The sequence below is a fragment of the Thamnophis sirtalis genome, unplaced genomic scaffold, assembly GCF_051295495.1.
Source record: "Thamnophis sirtalis isolate CommonGarterSnake01/CBP01778 unplaced genomic scaffold, rThaSir2_p1.2 scaffold_5, whole genome shotgun sequence".
Taxonomy (NCBI): domain Eukaryota; kingdom Metazoa; phylum Chordata; class Lepidosauria; order Squamata; family Natricidae; genus Thamnophis; species Thamnophis sirtalis.
The window spans coordinates 51,485,932-51,498,867 of NW_028261385.1; the positions used below are offsets into that span (position 1 = coordinate 51,485,932).

The following is a 12,936-nucleotide window of genomic DNA, read 5'->3' on the forward strand; positions in this document are numbered from 1 at the left end:
GTGTGAGACACAGTAACTGTGATTCATTATCCATCTCCTAAATGCTACCAATTTGCTCATAGCTTGGATTCACAAAGCACTTTGCTCTAATGCAAAGACAGTTTCTGATACACATTTGACCACTCAGGATAGTCAAAATTAGCTCCTTCTGAAGTGAACAAATCTATAATTACTAAAAAGAAGAGCCTACTTCCATTTGTTTAAAAATGGAATGTAAATGGAGGCAATGTCAGAAATAAGGATTTAAACTTAAACAGACTGGCAGGTTTCCAGTTTATCAAAGGCAATCAGGGTGCTAATCTGAGTATCCAAGGTCACTATAAGACAAAAAACAACAGTTCAAAGAGGTCTTCAGGTAGAGTTTTCTGGACACTAGACATTTAGTAGAGTTGTTTTTTTCTGCAATTAAAAAACAAAAGAAAAACAGACTCAAAAGCAGGGGGTGCAGCAGATGCACTTGGAGTTATGTTGTAATTAAGACACAAAGCTAAAGGTGGGTCCTTGGGTATTAAATGTCTTCATCCTGATATTGCAGGTATTTTGCTGCAATCGTTTCTTCTAGATGAATTCCTGAGCTCCCCATTAATGCAAAAGCTGGATACATTTTACCAGAGCATTCCACTGGGCGTTCGTAAATACACTTCATCCGATCTGCATCATAGAATCCAATGCTGCCTTTGTCACAGTCAAGGCAGATTCCGATGTTTGATGGCATGGGAAGAACTCTGTTCACACAATCTTTGGGAGCAGCTGAAGCAGATGATGCTTTAGGAATAAACATTTTTTTCATGCCTATAGTTATTAATGTGAAAGGCTGCAAGGACTCAGCAAAGATGTCTTCACTCCCACTGTCATGACCACTGTCTTGTTCGTATCTGAAAAAGGAATACTAGTCATGCCACAATACTTTTCAGTTGTCAGTGATTTTTTCAGACTTCAGCATAATGTTCACACATTGTACATATTAAAAATATTGTACTGTACAATATCACAATGTGCTTGTAGGAGAGAATGATAAATAAAGGTAAGTTGTGTTCGCTTTATTAAATATCTTTTGCAATACTCTCGGAAGGATTCTAACATTAGGACATTTAACTGATCAAAATTCTCTTTCCAGATGAATTGCAATACAATCAAGTTGGGGACTCAATCTGGCTGCAACACTATTTCAATGTAACCTTGTGAGAAGCGGGGGGGGGGGGGAATCCTGTAATAAGAAGCAATCCATCCCCATCCAGTGCTTATCTCAGCTAGTGTGTGCCATCAGGAATACAAGCAATCTATATAGCGCTTCAAATCCCCTAATCTATCTTGCCTAATACAAGTAATGCTCGATTTACAACAACTCACTTAGTGACCATTTAAAGTTATAACAGCCCAGAAAAAAATGACTTATGACAGTTTTCCACCCTTACAGCTGTTGCAATATTTCCATGGTCACATGATCAAATTTCAGATGCTTGGCAACTGACTCATTTATGACCATTAGTGTCCCAGGGTCATGTGATCACATTTTGCGACCTTCCAACAAGCAAAGTCAATGAGGAAGCCAAATTCATTCAACAACAAAATGTTAGCAACTTAAAAAGTGCACTGATCCACTTAACAACTGTAGCAAGAAAGGTTATAAAATGCAGCAAAATTCACTAACAACTATCTCGCTTAGCATCAGAAATTTTGGGTTCAATTGTGGTTATAAGTTGAGGGCTACCTGTTCAGATTCATATATAGTATTTATTGTAGCTAATCTATATCGAGTACTTCAATCTTAAACAATACTTAACAACGCCTCATCTAACCTAATCCAAGGGATTCATGGCTAAATAAGTCATTTACAGTATGTGATCACAAACTCTTTTTAGCTTATCACATTTTGCTGTTCTTGTGATCTACCTATCATTTCATCATTTCACTTTATCACCTCAACTGACTTCTTTTAGATCAGCAGTTCTCAAACTTTTTGGTTTCATGGACCAGTGGTGGTGGTGGGGATGGTTTCGTGCACACAATCTAAGTCCAGTGCATGCATGAATAAACTTCGTGCACTCAACTGCCATTTGCATGGTCCAATTCCTAAAAAGCTGGTACCGGTCCACAGCCCAGGGATTGGGTACCCCTGCTTCAGATTATAAGAAAACATCAGTATGATGTAAGTTTCAGAATCCAGATCTAACTTTTCACAAGACCAGAGTACATGCTAAGATAATCTAAGCAAAACTGGATGAGCCTGTGGCCCAGGGAATACATAAAGGAGAGGGGATCATTATTTTTCAAGTGTGGATTGTTGTTATACCTTTTTTTAATGGGAGTCTTTTCCCATCAAAAGATCACCAAATTGCTTTTGGAACCTTCAATTCAATGAAAGCATGTTGGAATCCATTTGACATACACAGTCTAAAATTCCCTTAGGCATGAAAAAATGATTCTTTATTTTAGATTTAGATCATTATCTAAAATATTATCTTCCCTATTAACATCCAATTAATATTTGAACTAATGGATAAAAGCTAAACTATTAAATTACAACAGCAGAACTCAAAACAAAGTCTGTGAAAACAATAGAAAGTGATTACTTACCTGGGGCTACTTAGTTCACGAGAATTGTGGAACCATTCTTGGATCTTAGCATCAGATGCAACTCCTACTTTCACAAGATATGAATAGGGTTCCACATGGAAAGCCCAGAAATGCTTTCCTTTCACAACACCAGTGTCTCCAATAATGTAGTCCAAGGCAGTGTAACAGCCTTGTTGGATACGTTCAGCTTCCAAAAGCAGAGGAAACCCAGCTCTGCTTTCTACAACATTTCTTCTTGCATTTAGCAGAAGACGTTCACAATTGTAGCCACATTTGTCATCCAAAAGAAAACTGAAAACTAAAAATGAATAACCAGTCAGTAATAGAATTATAGTTTCAGAAAATATTCTAAAGAATATGGTAATAAACATTTCCCTCCCCCCACTCCCCCCAATTTCTAGATTACCCAATTCTATCACTCTGGGAGGCTTAACATGTATAAACAATAAAATCAAAATAAAATCCAGAAAACTGTTATTTAGAGGGAACAAAAGTTCTAAAGAATATAGATAATCTTCAGTTACAGCCATTCATTCAGTGGTCTCGGGAAGTTATGTTAATGCTGAAAAGTCTTACAATTGGTCCTCAAGGTTCCGGCTGTTGCAGAACAAAATTCTAGTATCTGGCAACCAGCTCAAAGTTATGATGAGATGCAACATCCCACAGTCACATGATTATCATCTGTGTCCTTCCCTGCTGGCTTTCCCCAAGCAAAGTAAGTGGGAAGCTGGCAAGGAAAGTCACAAGTTGCTGGGGTAAGTCTTTCCTCCACCTTTCTTCATTTGCATGAATGTATCACATCCTCCATTCACACCCACCTTCTGCTCTTTTTAGATGGCCTCCCTACACCTACATGCACCCCAAGCCTTCTTTTCACAGCTTACCTAGAATAACACACATTCTGCACCGTCTTTTCATGACCTTCCTGCTATGCACGCACAATGCACACACCCACATCATTTTCCTTTTTCCTTGGTCTCTCTGCAATTGCATACATACCCAAACCCTCTTTCTCAGCACTCATACACATTTACATGTACTCCACACTCACTTTCCCTGGCCTCCCTGCACTCTCCACACATACATTTCATACACTCTTTCCCCAGCACTTGCGTACATGCATACATACATGCTTCATCTTTCCCCGCCTGAGTTCATGCCGCACCAAACACCCCTCCCTCACTTCTCTGCAATCTGTGTCAGTCCACCCAAGGTTTCCCTCACCCCTTTGCAGCACCTCTGCATTCCTTATCTCCTCTGTTTCCTGCTTAACTACTTGTGCATCTTAAGTTACAATGACAACCAGGACTACCTAGATTGCTGTCGCTAAGCTATGCAGTGATGTTACACTTTATGACTACATTGTTTAGTAATGGCAATCACGGTCCAATTGCAGTTGTAATTTGTGGGCTTGCGATAGATAGATAGATAGATTAGAGAGACAGAGACAGAGAGACAGAGACAGAGACAGAGACAGAGAGAGATAGAGACAGACAGACATAATACATACTTTGAATAATATTTTAAAGTAACTGCTGTTAAGAAATCTCAAGAATATGTTATAATTTTTGTCAACATGTTTCTTCTTATGCATTAGAAAATGGACAGTAAACCAGGTAGTCAAACTATTTCATTTCTGCTTTTATCCAAACTGCGATAGAATTCCCTTTTCTCTAAAAACAAGTATTATTTTATATTCACAGATACTAATAATGTTTTCTTCATTCTGATTTAAATGTTCAATAAACTCACTACAAAGACATATATCATGGCATCTCTACCTCATTATAGCAACTTAAAAGATTGTCAAGAATCTGTGGATATCATCTTAATTCTGTTATGTAGACTTATTAAGTATGATTGTTTAAATTTACACCTAAGATTCTTCGGTTTCACTAACTGCAACAAGAGAACAGGGACAAAAATATCATGTGTACATTTTTTTATTGTACCTGGAGCTGGTGGTGTATGTAAGATAAGTTCTCTGCTCCATGGGCTACAGATAGATCCTTTATATCCTCTGACCCTAAAGGCATAGGTACTGTTTGTGTCAAGGTCAGAAATTATTTCACTCTTACTGCAGACTTCAATTTCTTGCCATGCTGAGTTAGCCTCTTCTTTATTAAGCTTGTGATATTCAAGTATGTAAGTATCAGCTGAACCTGTTTTCTGTGGATGATCCCAACAGATCAAAGCTTTGTTATACATTTTGCTCCGTTCCTCACTGATTTCTGGTATATCATTTCCTGAATTAAGCATAAAAATATACAGGATGTTAGAATTAAAAATACTGATAAGAGGAAAATACATTTATATATAAAATATTCATAAAATTGAGGAGAAGAAGAAGGGTAAAACATGTTTACATCATCTTAGTTCTGCCTATCCAGCAGTGGTGGATTCCGGATCCCGCTGCAACCGGTACAATGCAATGGGGCCTGGCAACAGGGCCTGGCATCCACCACATGAAAACGTGAAGCGCACGCACACGTCCTTACCTCCTGCGATGGAGCGTCACGCAGGTGCCTTACGCTCTGTGCGCAGAAGCTCAAATACCGGTAAGGAGATTGGGCGGGTGGGTGGGCCCTCCAGAGCACCATACCAGAACGGTACCCAGAGCTCCCAGCAGGCACCGGTATGCCCATACCGTGGCATACCGATCGTAACCCACCACTGCTATCCAGCCAAATTTAGGTGTTTTCAATTCTCAAATGGGCATCATTTTTGTTAACCAGAAATGAAGCAAGGAACTTTTTTGCATGTTACTTACCCACACATATTATCCTCACCAAACTATATGCTCATAACATACCAACTTCTCCCTTGCAACAAACATTACACCAGGAGTAAACAAAACATTGGCCTGCCTTCATAGATGGCCAGAGAACACCTACTCTGGGTCTCCACTACCCAAGAGACATAACAAATAGGTGCAAGCATTTTGTGTAGGTTGGAAGATTCTGTTCATTGACCTGAGGATCAACCTGCCCTTTCTTCCAAAAGACTGGAAAATATCTCTTCCAGATGGTCATTGTAGATTGATTGTGGCATAATTAATGTTAAAATTAGTTTCATGGTACTATGTTTTCTATTTTATTATCTTGATCCCACAGTCAAGCCAGATATTTAGACTGGATTTGGCCTTTTTACATAGGCATTCTTATTTGATGCTGTTGAAGGTATCATTGTGGGATGCAAGATATTCCAATTAAAACTGTCTTTTGCAATTGACTGATGATGATTTTATCAATGCCAATGGTGTTCAAATGGTATTCCAGATCTTTTGGGACTGTATGCACCAAGATGCCTATTACTATTGATACTATCCTTGCTTACTTTTGCCACAATCATTCTACTTCTGTTTGCAGATCTTTGCATTTGAAATTTTCTCTTCTATGATAAATAAACAAACACTATCCAGACTTTTCTATCTTTCTTATCAATAATTGCTACGTCTGTGGTGCTATATGGCAGGTTCTTGTCTGTTTGAATTCTAAAATCCCAGAACACTTTAGCTTCCCCATTTTTTTATTATTTTGTCTGTTTGGTGATCATTTGTTTGCTTGCAGACAAATGGTATTTCTTGCATATATTCCAATGCACCTTTGTTGCTACTTTGCCATGCCACTGTTTGTAGTCAGTCTGTACAATTTTCTTGCAGCAGCTAACTAGTTAGCCCTCCATTTCTTCAGTTTCTTTGGGGTGGCAGCAATTGCAATCTGTTGCTGCTTCTCTGTTCTGGCTTTGTATGCATTTTTCTTAAGGTTTGGTATTGTGCAGCCAGAATTAATCCCTTTGTCGCTTTCTTCAATTTTGCTGCTCTTATCCATTGCCACATTCTACTGTACACCCACTCAAATAGTATATATGAAATACTTAGAGATGTTAGTAATAACTTGTTCGTAATGGCCAATTTCTCTTCCTATAAGGACTTTTAGTATACTAAGAAATTTCCATATGAGGATGAATCAAGTGTGTGTTCAACCAACTTTTGAAGAATGTGGAATACTTTATCAAGAGCAAACTGTTTACTATTTCTCTTGCTCCTTCTCTGGGGTGGGAAGAGGTTAAATGTTTTTTCCTTTAAACTTACCATTTGAATGGAAACACATATTTTCAAGAGCTTCCTGTTGCTTTTCTATGTCAAGAACAAAGTCTTCAAAAGAAGCTTGAGCTGCAGGCCTAAAGCTCTTCAAAGATTCAGTAGCTTTCTGAATTCTATAGACAGAAAAAAATACCAATATTATGTACACACTAGGAAATTGCCTTTAATATTTTAATATGAGAGAAAAAAATTGAATGCATCCATTCATGAACCATGCTAAAATACATGGCTTTTTACTTCTAACTGTAAATAAAAAAATAATTATTTCACTAAAGAAAATCCCTATATTATAATAAATATTATAATGAAATTAGTTAACACTAGCAGCTGAACTATATAAATTGCATAACATTTTCAAGATGGTAAAATGTAATCCATCCAAAATTCTACTGTGCAAACTAATTAAAATAGGAATGTAACAGATCTCACCTTGCAAATGGGTCCAAAGCAGAACCATACTTTTATAGGTATCTATTATATTCTATATAAGCAAATTTCTAATTTTTATGCTTGTTATCCTTGCACTGCACGTATCCTAAACCAATGGGTACTATTGGAAAAATGATTTGCAAAAGTACAACTAAAAGGCCATTGGAAATTGGGAAAGAGACATGCAGAGGATTACGCACAATTCAAGCTATTCTGAAAAGAAATAAATTACATACCTATCATGAAGCTGCTTTGCTGTTTGAACAAAACAAGATGGGTCTGTTTCTTTGAGAACTTCTTGTGCATATCCCACTAGGCCATTGTTTTCTAGAAGTCCCTGATACTCTTCTATTTGAGAATGCAATTTGTCCATTCTTAAATGTTTGGATGTTTCAATAGCTCTAATTGCAGTGTTTTTCTTTTCCTCCAAAACATGAAACAGCTTATCGAAGTTATTAGACGCTTCCTCCTTCGCTCTTTCACCATTGCACTGTTTTTTTTAAAGTTAAAGCAGGATAACATATTAACTTTAAAATGTTTTTGATTAGATTCAAAAACAATTTCAAGGAAGGGAATGAGATTGATGTAATGTACAAAAACAGGATTCTTTCTAAAGTTAAATGTATTTGATACACTGAAATACCATTATTCATCTTTGTGATTCTGTAGTTGTTTTTAAACAAAACATTTAAAAACATAATTTTAAGTGACAACAGGATTTAGCTTCTTTGCTTTCTATATTACAGAGGCATGTTTATAAGTCAACCCTTTACACATGTACAAGTAAACCATAACAAATTATAGTTGTAAACAAAAAATTGTTCTTAAAAATTTAGACAACAGAACATCTGTGACAATCAGTACAAATATATTAGGATGAAGAAACACTTCATCTAAACTACTTCTTTACATTAAATATTAGGTTTCAAGGTCACAGTAGTGCAAAACTGCTAGAAAAAAATAGAAAAACACTATTTTTAAAAGAACATGTTTATAATAGAAGTCTTTCAAAACTGTTTAAAAATTGAAATATTTTTATTGTGCATTTCAGAATAATAAATTGCATCTCACAATCTCAAAGACAATTTAAAACAAATAACAAGAGTTATTTCGGGAGGAAAGGGTGAGATGCCTGTTCAGTATATAGGCATTTAGCAAATGTTTTTCCAATTAGAGTCATCCATGGGGGCAAAGACCAAAGAGTAACAAAGAACAAGGAGTCATCTAAAAGTGACGAGAGAGAAGGCACTTAGGCTACCCAGCTTGCTCTAGTAAGAATGCTTTCTTGCCAAACAGGGTGAGGGACACTCTCCACTTTCTGCATTCCTATAGTACTTTCTTCTGATTTGAACAAAATTGTAAAATGGATTAGCTCTAGATGTTTCTTGATTGTGGCATAATTTTCTGAATATTTTAGATAATTACCAAGCAGTAGAATATGATTAATTTGATTTTCAATAAGAGATTTTCTAAAATTAAATGTTAGCTGCTCAATACATTTACTACCAACTGTCACAAATACAGTAAGTAAATAATCAATTGTAGCATAATTTTTTAATACAGCATAAACCTTTTTACAAAGCAGAAACTACAGTGGGGCAAAAAAGTATTTAGTCAGCCACCAATTGTGCAAGTTCTCCCACTTAAAAAGATGAGAGAGGCCTGTAATTTACATCATAGGTAGACCTCAACTATGAGAGACAAAATGAGAAAACAAATCCAGATAATTGCATTGTCTGATTTGGAAAGAATTTTTTTGCAAATTATGGTGGAAAATAAGTATTTGGTCACCTACAAACAAGCAAGATTTCTGGCTCTCACAGACCTGTAACAACTTCTTTAAGAGGCTCCTCTGTCCTCCACTCATTAACTGTATTAATGGCACCTGTTTGAACTTGTTAGCAGTATAAAAGACACCTTGGTATTTTTTTTTTTTTTGGTATTTTATTAAAATTTATAGGCCGCCCTTTTCCCTGAGGGGACTCAGGGCGGCTTACAACCATTAGGGAGGGGGAACAATACACAATAAACAATATGAAAACAAGATAAGTAGTAAAAACACAACATGCATTCTACATTCAACACTCGGGTGGGGCAAATTAAGGACTTATCCCCAGGCCTGTTGGGAGAGCCAGGTCTTGAGGGCTGCGCGGAAGGCCTGGACGGTGGTGAGGGTGCGTATCTCGACGGGGAGATCGTTCCACAGGGTCGGAGCTGCAACAGAAAAGGCTCTCCTCCATGTAGTCGCCAGTCGACATTGACTGGCGGATGGAATTCGGAGGAGGCCCAGTCTGTGCGATCTAATCGGTCGGAGGGAGGTAATCGGCAGAAGGCGGTCTCTCAAGTACCCAGATCCACTACCATGGAGTGCTTTAAAGGTGGTCATCAGTACCCTGAAGCGCACCCAGAGATCGACAGGTAGCCAGTGCAGCTCGCGGAGGATGGGTGTAACGTGGGCGAACCGCGGTGCGCCCACTATCACTCACGCGGCTGTCCACAACCTCAGTCAACACTCCAAACTCCACTATGGTGAAGACCAAAGAGCCATCGAAGGACACCAGAAACAAAATTGTAGACCTGCACCAGGCTGGGAAGACTGAATCTACAACAGGCAAGCAGCTTGGTGTGAAGAAATCAACAGTGGGAGCAATAATTAGAAAATGGAAGACATACAAGACCATTGATAATCTCCCTTGATCTGGAGCTCCACGCAAGATCTCACCCTGTGGGGTCAAAATGATCACAAGAACAGTGAGCAAAAATCCCAGAACGATACAGGGAGACCTAGTGAATGACCTGCAGAGAGCTGGCACCAACGTAACAAAGGCTACCATCAGTAACACACTACGCCGCCAGGGACTCAGATCCTGCAGTGCCAGACGTGTCCCCCTGCTTAAGCCAGTACATGTCCGGGCCTGTTTGTAGTTTGCCAGAGAGCATTTGGATAATCCAGAAGAGGATTGGGAGAATGTCATATGGTCGGATGAAACCAAAGTAGAACTGTTTGGTAGAAACACAACTCGTCGTGTTTGGAGGAGAAAGAATGCTGAGTTGCATCCAAAGAAAACCATACCTACTGTGAAGCATGGGCGTGGCAACATCATGCTTTGGGGCTATTTCTCTGCAAAGGGACCAGGACAACTGATCCGGGTACAGGAAAGAATGAATGGGGCCATGTATCATGAGATTTTGAGTGCAAACCTCCTTCCATCAGCATTGAAGATGAAATGTGGCTGGGTCTTTCAGTAGGACAATGATCCCAAACACACCGCCCGGGCAACAAAGGAGTGGCTTCGTAAGAAGTATTTCAAGGTCCTGGAGTGGCCTAGCCAGTCTCCAGATCTCAACCCCATAGAAAACCTTTGGAGGGAGTTGAAAGTCCATGTTGCCCAGGGACAGTCCCAAAACATCACTGCTCTAGAGAAGATCTGCATGGAGGAATGGGCCAACATACCAGCAACAGTGTGTGCCAACCTTGTGAAGACTTACAGAAAACATTTGACCTCTGTCATTGCCAACAAAGGATATATAACAAAGTATTGAGATGAACTTTTGATATTGACCAAATACTTATTTTCTACCATAATTTGCAAAAAAAAATTCTTTCCAAATCAGACAATGATTGTCTGGATTTGTTTTCTCATTTTGTCTATCATAGTTGAGATCTACCTATGATGTCAATTACAGGCCTCTCTCATCTTTTTAAGTGGGAGAACTTGCACAAATTGGTGGCTGACTAAATACTTTTTTGCCCCATTGTATGTAGCTCTTTGGTTTTTTTTTAATGCAATGTGCATTAAAATAAATTAGTCAAATTATAATGGATAGACATGTTTTAGTTTCAATAAAATTGTTTATGTAGAAATTCACATCAATACTAATATTATTAAAGAGCCACAAAGTAGCCCTTTATGCCCATGGCAAAAATAAGTAGTTCTTACCTCAGCTTCTTTCACTAAAAGACCAAGCTCTGTAATTTGGTTTTTCACGTGGCTCTCCTTACTAATGAGGTAGTGTATATCCTGCGAAAGTTTCTCCTATGAAAAATCATACTGCATGGTTAAAAATGATTGTAAAGTACTATTTTTGCATTTGAAATTAGTGAATAAAAGGAACATTTTTATTTTGTGATTGACAGTTTGGTTCAATAAACTATTATGTTCTATATCTATCAAAACTACAGCCAAGCAATTGTTTTAGAGTTAACTAAAAGTGCACACAATTCAATCATATGAGAATAAACAAGTGTGATGAGCCTTGGCATAAGCTATGTAGGCACCAATGTCAAATATGTGAAAGCTGCATTAAAAAAGATAAACATGTTTTCACTAATAAGGAAACGTTTGTAGTTTCACTAATTCTAATTGCTTCTTTTTCTGCTTACTAATTAAAAAGGCTATTAAAATAATATGTATACAATAAGTCCATTAAAACCTGCAGTGAACCAAAACAACTTAAGCCAATATTACATATTATCAAATTACATCCTTTGTCTCTGTTCCAAGAACTAATCTAAAATGTTACTTGCCCCATCAAATATTTATCTATTTGAACAGATGGCACAAGTCAATATAAGGTATTCAATGATGTGGATTAAATTTAAATGTTCCCCTTCAAGGATATTAAATTTTTTTGCAAACTATGGCCATGATCTTGTATTATAGATAGAAATACTCAAATGTGCCTAAATGTTAAAACATGATTAGGACAAAAAATATTTAAGTAAAGTTGAAGTCAGTTTTATTTCTGAGGAAATTTATAATATTCTACAGATATAACCTACTTTGGAAGATGAAAATTATTGAGTTTGCTGAGCACAAAATTCTGGCATAAGTCAGAATAAAAAAAAATGCATGCTCTTTAATTAGCCCAGGTTTCAGTAACATTTCATGATACTGAACACAGGATCATCTCAACAAAGCAACTACTTTACACCTTGTAACACTAAGCAACACAAAACCAGCTAAGAAATAAAGATGGGACACACCTTAAGTGTTTTGTAGGCACTGCTCATGGTAGTCACTCGATGGTTTGCATGTGTACCACCCAATTTGCAAAGGTGACAAACAGGTCTTCTGCATATTTCACAGTACATATTTACTTTTTCCATTTCATGTTCCGGACACATCAAAATCTGAGAATAAAATAATAGAGTATGAAATATACTTCAAGAACTGTGTAATGATGAAGTAAAATCAGAAGCATTTTCATTTTTGTTTTTCATATACATTTTAATATTTATGAAGATATTAAAATTATTTTCTTCCTTTATTATCAGATAGTACTTATATACAAATGAATGGATTGTCACCAGAAAGTATCGCTCTGTCCCTCTGACTCCTCGCTAGTATTGTCCATCTTCTAGCCTTTCACAGCCACCATAACAAACCATCTTTGCCTTTGTCCAGTCACTTCAGGGCTTTTTCCTGCCTTCCTGTTTCAGACCACCATCTGAGAGTTGGCTCACAGGGCATCCCAATTCTTCCGGTCCCCCTCCAGATAATCAAACAGTGGTGTTCACGGAGAACCATCTCACACACCCATTCAGACTGGCGGCTGGCCCCGCCTCCACCACCCCACCCGCAAATTTTTCTCTTGTTCAATATCAAACAATCTTATGCTGGAATCTGTGTCTCCAGCCAATAGATTCTCTTAATCTCTTCTGGAGATTTTAGGAACTGCAGAGGAAAAAGTTGCATGAGGCACTGTCTCTGAAACACTGGATAGACACTTTTTAAAATAGTATTAATGTAACTATACAATCACAACATACTATGACCTTATTGTAAGAAATAGGGTATGTTTTGTTATTTTGGAAAATTTCA

General features: G+C 37.6%; 1 protein-coding gene across 1 annotated transcript in view; it reads right to left on the bottom strand.

The window, feature by feature from the left end:
- Positions 1–443: 443 nt before the first annotated feature.
- Positions 444–12,936, bottom strand: part of TRIM36 (tripartite motif containing 36) — a 30,731-nt gene continuing 18,238 nt past the window's right edge. The window contains exons 4-10 of the mRNA XM_087715817.1: positions 12,099–12,245; positions 11,053–11,148; positions 7,348–7,601; positions 6,671–6,795; positions 4,530–4,823; positions 2,578–2,875; positions 444–875 (exon numbers count right to left, since the gene is read on the bottom strand). Of these exons, the coding sequence (XP_087571943.1) occupies positions 509–875; positions 2,578–2,875; positions 4,530–4,823; positions 6,671–6,795; positions 7,348–7,601; positions 11,053–11,148; positions 12,099–12,245 (1,581 nt within the window). The 3' untranslated portion in view covers positions 444–508. The remainder of the gene's footprint in view (positions 876–2,577; positions 2,876–4,529; positions 4,824–6,670; positions 6,796–7,347; positions 7,602–11,052; positions 11,149–12,098; positions 12,246–12,936) is intronic.